Source organism: Primulina tabacum, chromosome 5, assembly GCF_025594145.1.
Source record: "Primulina tabacum isolate GXHZ01 chromosome 5, ASM2559414v2, whole genome shotgun sequence".
Lineage (NCBI taxonomy): Eukaryota > Viridiplantae > Streptophyta > Magnoliopsida > Lamiales > Gesneriaceae > Primulina > Primulina tabacum.
Window position 1 is genome coordinate 3,829,427 of NC_134554.1, and position 8,697 is coordinate 3,838,123.

Sequence of the window (8,697 nt, forward strand, 5' to 3'; positions counted from 1 at the left end):
AGGCATGAGTATTCAATCCTTCTATAGATGATGACGATGGATGATATGGAGTCTGGCTCAAATCCAACTCATCGTCATCTTTAATTTCAATTTTTTTTTTGTTGCTTTAAATTAAAACTAGCATTTTTTAAAAATTGCCAGTTGTTTTGACAATTTTATTTATTCCTAAATATTTCACATTCTTCGTCCAATTTAAAATTTAAACTGATATTATAATTTTTAAATTTTTTTTCCAAAATAATGAAGGTAGAGAGGAAAAGCATATACACCACGCGTTGCTGTTTCGATTTGTTTGCAGCCTAAGTGAAACTTATGAAGGAAAACATATGCAAGTACTCATGTATGGGCAACTTCATAGTCATTAGTCGAGGGCGGGGGATGGAAAAATTAAATCATATCACTCTAAATAAATAATTTTTACAATATATTTATTTCTCTGTTAATTCATTGGAGATCAACTATATTGTTCACATCCTTGTGAATATGTCGCTGAGTAGATATTAAAAGGGTAGGAAGATATGTACGAATTTGGCTTATTTATTTAAGTAAACATACGTAAAGTTTTATTTGATTTGGTTGGTCTCTCGGAAGATCAACTGATACCGCGATCGAAGAGTATCAACCCAGTGAACTCATGGCGACTTGCGAACTTTACGCAAAATAAGCTGGTGCATTTGATTTGATCAAGAATCTTTGGGACCATTACATAAAAGACAAAAACTTGTGTGAGATGATTTCACGGATCGTATTTTGTGAGTTGGATCTCTTATTTGAGTCATTCATGTACGCTAAAAGTATTACTTTTTACTGTGAATATCGGTAGGGCTGACCGCCTGACCCGTCTCACATATAAAGATTCGTGATACAGTCTCACAAGAGAATTACTCTCCATAAAATACAGAATGGTAAGCTAATTTTTTACATATGAAAACAAAAAAATCTAAAATTTATTTTTCTCCGAGATTTCAGAAAAATCCTTAAATAAACCCCTAAATTCTTTTTTAGATTAGATATTTTCAAATTATATTGTCAATGCATATATATATATATATATATATATATATATATAAGCAGGCATTGCATTCACGAGGCCCGAGGGTGTCGGTATATTTTTTGTTTTTAAGGACACATTGCTCCACAAAGTAGTTTTGAGTTGTTGCTTTTTCAAAAGGCTCCCTCACTCTCCCATCAACTACATTCCAATCGGAGGCCTCTTACATTCCCACATTTTTTTTATGTTTTTTTTAAACAATTTTTCATACTTTTTTCAAGATTCAGATTACCAATATTGATCTTTTTCATTAATGCATCGTACTATTTATTGACCCATTGATGTAATGTTTGTTAATACGTAAAAAAACATGTCTTCACTGTAATATGTTTACTTAAAATTTAACCTTTTTAAGGGACAATCAGCAATATTGACTGACACAATAGATGCATGAGCACAAAATATGAACTACAAAATATCCTTCTTGGTTTTTTTTTTTAGGCAAATTAAAACTATGTCGAACGAGCCGTATTTGTTTATTTCATCTTATATTGAAAATAGAAGCAAAAAAACATATATGAATTTTGTTAACGATTTTTTGGTTTATATGGAGTTTTATTGACAGAGGAGTAATTTGTGGATTGAGCCAGTTATTTACGTGGATATCCTCTGGATTTATCGATGTATTGTCTTATACGTACTTGATGTAATTATTGGACGAGATATATTTTGCATGTTGGATTCGTAAAGTACTTTTTATCAGTTCATAGCCGCACATTTTTGTCTCCTAATGCGGACGCTCACGAGGTCCTCCATAGCTATGTTTCTGTCAAGGACATTGATATACAGAGAAAAAGGGGTACACATGTTTACACTTCAATTCAACACAAAATTCGACTCTTCTGCTAGTTATAATGATTGTTCAAATAACAGCAGGGCCAAGATTAGGATTTAAAATTATTGCAAATATATATATATACACACACACCCACATTAAAATCTTTGTATATTTCACTTATTTTTTTTTAAAGAAAATCAAATAATTGCTGTTTGTTTGCCTTTCAACCCGTTACTATGAAAAATCACAAATTTGGTCCTCTGTCCTCCGGTATTGGTTGTCGCAGTATAAGATTTATTTAATATAATTCCTAGTTTCCTTTCTTATTCTTTTAGACTGTGTTTTTTGGTAGCAGCCTTTGTACAGAATGGAAACAACCTAGATTCTAGCCTCTAATCCTGTTCTTTTTTAGTTTACCATCATCTCAAGTTTTTTCTAACAACTCTGTCTGCAAACCCTCATTCTTGAAAATTAAGCAGGAAGAGGAAAATATGGGAAGAGCGACGCGGTGGTTAAAATCCCTGTTCGGGATAAAGGTTAAAGAAAAGGAAAGAAAGGATTATTCCTCCGCTGACGGTAACCGGTGGAGCTCTGGCCATTCCAGCAGGGATGACAGCGTTTTATGCAACAATCCATCTACCATTCCGCCCAACATTACGCCTGCGGAGGCGGCGTGGCTGAGGTTTTTCTACTTCGATTCCGACAAGGAGCTGAGCAAGCATGCGATAGCGGTGGCCGCAGCTTCGGCGGCAGCAGCTGACGCGGCTGTAGCCGCCGCTCAGGCGGCGGTTGCTGTGGTTCGTCTCACCAATCAGGGAAGAGGTACGCTGTTGGTTGGCGGCGGCCGGGAAAGGTCGGCCGCTGTCAAGATTCAAAAACTTTTCCGTGGATACCTGGTACGAGTAGAACTTTTTAAGTTGATTTAAACAAGAAATAAAAAACATTTATAACTTGTTTCGTACTTCCGTCTCGTGAGATGAACTCATATTGCGTTTGAAATGCATACAGGCCCGAAAAGCCCTTCGTGCTTTGAGGGGACTGGTAAAAATTCAAGCTTTGGTGAGAGGATATTTAGTGCGTAGACAAGCAACGGCCACACTTCATAGCATGCAAGCCCTCGTAAGAGCGCAAGCCAGTGTTCGGGCCTGGAAAACAAGACGTTTCATCAACAATCGTGAAACATTAGCTTCCTTTCAGGCCCAAAAATCCCTGGTGAGTTATAAAAATCTTTAGAATGTAGTTTCACAGTTATTTTATAAGTTTTGTTCGTCTTTTGTGAGGGGTTGAAATTTGTAGGAAAACTCTGATGATGCAAGAATTGAGCATCCGATGGCATTGCATAGCCGGAGGCTATCTGCATCATTCGAGAATGCCATCAATACATTTGACGAAAGCCCGAAAATCGTGGAAGTGGACACCGGTTGCTGGCCAAAATCAAGGTCCCGGAGAGGCCACGACACATGGATATCAGATCCCGGTGAGGACTCCACTGGAAAGGGAATTTCTTCTCTGTTTCCGAGTCGAATCCCGGAACGAAATCTGATACCCGATGGCCATTATTTCCCCAATAAGGAATTGGTCATATCCGGGGAAGAATGCCATTTCTCCACCGCACAGAACACGCCAAGATTCTCCAGTTCCTGTGGGTGCAATGCACCCTCGACACCAGCGAGGAGTTTTTGCGTGAACTATTTCAGCCCGAATTACATGGCGAATACACAATCATTCAGCGCAAAACTGAGGTCCCAAAGTGCTCCAAAACAGAGGCCTGAGCCAGGCCCGAAGAGGAGGCTTTCACTTCATGAGATGATGGAATCAAGAAACAGCTTGAGTGATCCCCGAATGCAGAGGTCATGCTCACAAGCTCAACAAACCATTAATTTCAAGAATGTCGTGCTAGGAAATCTTGGTAGGTCTTCTGAATTTGTTCGGGAAATTTTCGTCCAAGAAAAGGGTCATCCCATACGCTAAAATGACTTTTTGTAATTCACTTGATTTTTGTCAACACAAAAATCTAAACATTAATTAGATTTTGCATTTCATATGGTTTTGATTTTTTTGCAAGTACTAGTTTTAATTGTTTTTTTTTTAATATGGGTAATTGATTGTTGTCGCATTTGGTTATTCCATGAATTTTCTTAAATTAATCGTAATAGACAGACACAACGATCTAAATAAAAAAAATTCTCTTATTAGCCCTGTTCATCGGATCTGCCTTAATGATACTCTTTATTTTATTTCGATATAAAATTAATTTTTTAGAATTATTTGAAAGATGTTACATTGCCCACTCTGCGTGGCCTTATACCTATTTGAATTGTAGACTGTTTGGCTTAAGACAATATAACTGTTGCAGTTACTATTTAGCTGGGAAATTTGTTTGAGATGCCAACTTCTCTTTTGTCATTTTTACATTATTTATATGTCAGTATACGTCCAAATAATATTGATAGCGGGGGACCAATCATGTATAATCCCTGCAGAAAATTCTGAAAATAATTAAGGATATCCAACATACATAATGAATATGTTAAAACAAAACGAAATGGTTCACCTCATTATCCGCGGTACCTGTGGATGTTATTTTTTGGCCACATATTTTTTTGTTGGTAAAGCATGAATGAAAATTAAAATCAACGGTTCTTATATTGCTTAGTTTCTCGTTTTATACTCAACCAAGAACGAATCCAAGTGCAACAAAAGCCAGGGAAAACGTTAATCTTAAATGAAATCATATTCCAATTTCATGCAACATCGGCCAAGCAGCATGCATTGCTCCTTCGTCTAGGCATTCACTAAACAAGCAGACTGTGTGATACTCGATTTTTCATACAATGGCTTTAAGATCATTCCACTTACATATATGGTATACCAGGATTTATCAAATAACACGCATAAAAAAGGCTCACAGTATAATCAGTAGACGGTTGTGTTGGTTTATGTGAAGGCCGGAAAAATCTTTTAGTAGATACAAACATATATGCTGGCACTTAAACTCAGAACAACATTATGGATCATTGCTCATCTGAGAAAATTTACTGGGGGGTCCAAGCTCCCAACCAAAATGCTAAGGTCGATATCTTTGTCTTCGAATTTCTTGATAAACGGATGAGTCTGTGGGTGTACCATAACTATGGTTAGTTAAATTGCAAACAAAAAAACCCGTGTACATAATGATATTTGTGATAAAACTGCAGATGGTATGCTGATGATGAACTAACCAGTAGTTCTAAAGACGAAGCTCTGTCTTTAGGATCCTTCTGTATGCTGCAAACACAAAGAATGCAAGTGATTAGATAAGTTTCTACAGAATAAAAAAAGCAGAGGAAATTCTCAGTCCAGCTATATTATAGCTTGTCTCGACTATTCTCTTTAGTCTTTATGGGATTCATTCATTCCACATTCCACATTCCACATTCTGACACGGTTATTCTTTAAGATGGTTCAAGACTTGAATTGAGACCCGGTGACGATGCATTGCGAATAGTTATTCAAAATACCCTCTCCCTTGGCACTTTCTTTCATCAAATATTACTTCTTATATGATAGGTTCGCATCAGTTATTTAAAAGACTTTGAGAACAGGATTTACTCCCACTTGTGAAAAAGGAAAAAAAAAACTTAAATAAATTTTAGGAAATAGATGTTCTTTGTGACCATATGAAGCTGATTAGATGCCTGGATCCTTACCAGGCTGAGATAAATGAACAAAACTCTGGAGAAAATTGATCTGGCGGAGCTGCAGGTGGTGGACTTCCAACAATAGATTGCAAAAGCTCATAGAAGCTTGGGCCACTTTGTTGATCTTCAGATTTTGTGTAAGGAAATCGTCCAATAGCACACTCGAGGATCACCATACCTAGACTCCAGATATCACTTTTATTGTCATAGGTGTTCCCACTGATTCTTTCAGGCTAAGAGAGAGGTCGAGATAAAAGTTAAATCAGTTTTCTGTGAAATTATTGCTTTGTTGCGTGATTATGTCACTATATGATGACAAACGATCCAAGAAAATGTCATGAAGAAAGGTAGATGAATAATCATTTCTATATGAGACTGAAGTTTGTAAATTTTACTCACTGCCATGTAATTGTAAGTCCCAACAAATGTATCACGTTGTCCCATAGAGGTTGCCAGCACTGCACTAACGCCAAAATCTGTAATTTTTACTTCCCCTTTGTGATTCACTAGCAGGTTTGATGGCTTAATGTCTCTATGTATAACATGTCTCTCGTGATGCAAGTAAATAAGACCTTGCAAAACCTGAATTCAGGTATGATATATTATAGGTCTGGGAAGTCAAAATGAGTGAGGTTTTAACTTGTCAAATATAGAAGTAAGATACTGACTAACCTGTTTGCAGACAACAACAAGATAAGGTTCAAGAATTGTCTTCACTTGTCTAATTATATCAACCAAAGATCCACGGTCCATATATTCGAAGACAAGAGATATAGCTCCATTATGATAGAATGAGTGATAGCAAACTACAACATGAGGACATTGTGATGCTTGGTTTATTTTGAGCTCCTGGACAATTTGTTTACGAATCTCCTCCTGTATATTCATCTGGATAACCTGCAACAACACCTAATCCCTTAAACATAACGAAATCAAGCTAGTGCTACTAAAAGAATCTGATCTCGGGTGGTGGCAATTCATGCTTTCCTTGCAATCTAACCTTCAATGCAAACAATGTTCCAACCCATTTATGACGAACAAGCTGAACTACACCGCCACTTCCTTTGCCAATGACTTTGATGGTCTCAAGATCTTCCAGTGAGAATTGAAGATCTATCGCCTTTGGCTCTAAAGGCTATGAAAAAATTCAAGACAAAATATTGATACTCTGATTTTTAGAAATCGTGAATTCCATAGATTGACAATTAAATTTCCGTTGTTAAAAGGAAATAAAATTACATTGTTTTTAAGAACACAGTTAGCCAAAATGTTGCCTGAGTGGTATTAAAGTTGCAGCAATTCAAGTGCTTGACTGAACATATAGTTGAGTGGAGTTACTCGTGGGATGAGAGCTTCTATGACTAAATATAATGACACTAGAGTAGATACTAATTCATGCAATGCAAGTGTTCAAGAATTGTAATGAAAAGAAACGATAGGTACAACCTCAATCTAAGGCAAAAGGGATAATCTTTAACCAAATAAACATCCATCACAGAGCAGATAAGAAAATGAATTATCGGGAATGATCAGGATTCCCTGAGTATCTCATTTTTCTTTCTCATACTAATTGGAAGAATCATAAGAAAAAATTTGAAAATTGTCAGCCAGGAAGAAAATGGTACTTGGATATGTGACAAGTGTTTTCAGTTAACCGTATTAAATATGGGAACTTCTAAAACAAGGGTGAACAGTGAAGCGTTTTTTATGCATGGAGTTGATTGCTACTAGCTGAAGAAGACTAAAGCAGCGGTATTTATTCAACTACTCCTTCACACCCAGTCCATCATCAGAAATCGGAGCCAAATAAATCTATAACACCAATCAACTGAAGATTCTGAATAAAAAGGTAGGTATGACCATATGACTATATGAGCACCTTTAAAAGCTGTCTTCTTCAAACTAGAGCCTAATTTTCTCGAAGAAGATTCTTAACGCTCCCTAGATTGCTTATAATTTGAACCAATCACCAGATTGTATCAAACCCGAGTAATTCCATGAAAGTTTTCTAATTCCTCTACTGAGATTCCATTTTCTTACCCCGAAGGTAGACGGAGAATAATTTAATGATTAAAAAAGCAGACCTAACAAATGCATGATGCCACAAACTTACCAGCGATTCATTCTCATCAGAAATCAAGCGCAGCCCGTTCCGATTCAACATCAAATTTCCATCGTGAAATGTCCCACTCGCCGTCCTGCATTTCCATAAAAACCAACATAAATCAATATCAATTGAATTAAAAATTCGAAAATCAAAGAAATCTTACAGGAAGCTGGAGATTGGGGAATCTTGAGCTGGCACGGAGAGCTTGAGTTCTTTGAGAGGTTTCTTGATCTTCATGATGGTTTTCCGACGGCTTTCTTTCGGCTGTGTCTTGCACTGACAGGTAGTGGATCTTAGGTCTATGGAGAGACTACCGAGGGGGGAAGAAATTCAAATGGAAATGGCCGCCAACTCATATCCTTCTCAACTCATGGCCTGACTCCGCCCAGACCCGGATCTGTACCCGTCGAGTTAAACCCGGTTATAATACACAATTCATATATATATATATAGTTCGAACAAAAAGAATTGAAAATATTTTTTAAAAAAATTGAAATGGTAGGAAAATTTAATATATTTCTGTTAGTGCGATATCAACTATTGTAATAACTATTTTTTATATATAGTATTATTATTTAAAAATCGTGTTAGTAGTAAAATTCAACGATCCGCTCAATCTTGAATAAAAAACCACGAAAAATAAATATATCAAAAAGAGCAAGTGTCATTTTATAAAATTTAAAAAAAATTCAGTGGGATGGATCGATCCGACCACTGACGAGTTGAGAAATTATCAACATAACATAACCAAGCTGTTTTAAATGGTGGGACGGCTGTACTAGCTACACTAAATTTTTTATATATATTTAATTTGGTGAATTGAGAGAATTCGACGTACAATTCGTTGTAACCCACCATTAAATTGATCGACTGAACGAAACTAGCATATTTTATTTTGAAACCAATAAAAGATTACTTACAAGATTACCATGGATATTTAATAATCCATTCCGACTGAACATTTGTAAAAATTAAAATTGTTGATTTCGAGTAGATGATTTTTTTTAATGGGAAGTAGATGTTTTTAATGCTGAATTAGTTCATGAATAACCAAGCCAAGTCAAACCAAAATGTTTATTTA

At 36.2% G+C, this 8,697-nt stretch overlaps 2 protein-coding genes across 2 annotated transcripts; one reads left to right on the top strand and one right to left on the bottom strand.

Moving 5' to 3' along the window:
- Window positions 1-2,052: 2,052 nt before the first annotated feature.
- Window positions 2,053-3,919, top strand: LOC142544589 (protein IQ-domain 26-like). Its single transcript, XM_075651622.1, has 3 exons — window positions 2,053-2,725; window positions 2,838-3,041; window positions 3,126-3,919. Exons 1-3 carry the CDS (start codon window positions 2,321-2,323, stop codon window positions 3,798-3,800), a joined length of 1,284 nt encoding a protein of 427 aa, XP_075507737.1. The 5' UTR covers window positions 2,053-2,320; the 3' UTR covers window positions 3,801-3,919.
- An 825-nt stretch (window positions 3,920-4,744) lies between these two features.
- Window positions 4,745-8,019, bottom strand: LOC142544590 (mitogen-activated protein kinase kinase 6-like). The gene is made up of 8 exons (XM_075651623.1): window positions 7,780-8,019; window positions 7,623-7,707; window positions 6,510-6,644; window positions 6,182-6,406; window positions 5,909-6,091; window positions 5,519-5,742; window positions 5,051-5,096; window positions 4,745-4,943 (listed from the first exon to the last, which is right to left on the bottom strand). Exons 1-8 carry the CDS (start codon window positions 7,851-7,853, stop codon window positions 4,851-4,853), a joined length of 1,065 nt encoding a protein of 354 aa, XP_075507738.1. The 5' UTR covers window positions 7,854-8,019; the 3' UTR covers window positions 4,745-4,850.
- Between the last annotated feature and the right edge of the window lie 678 nt (window positions 8,020-8,697).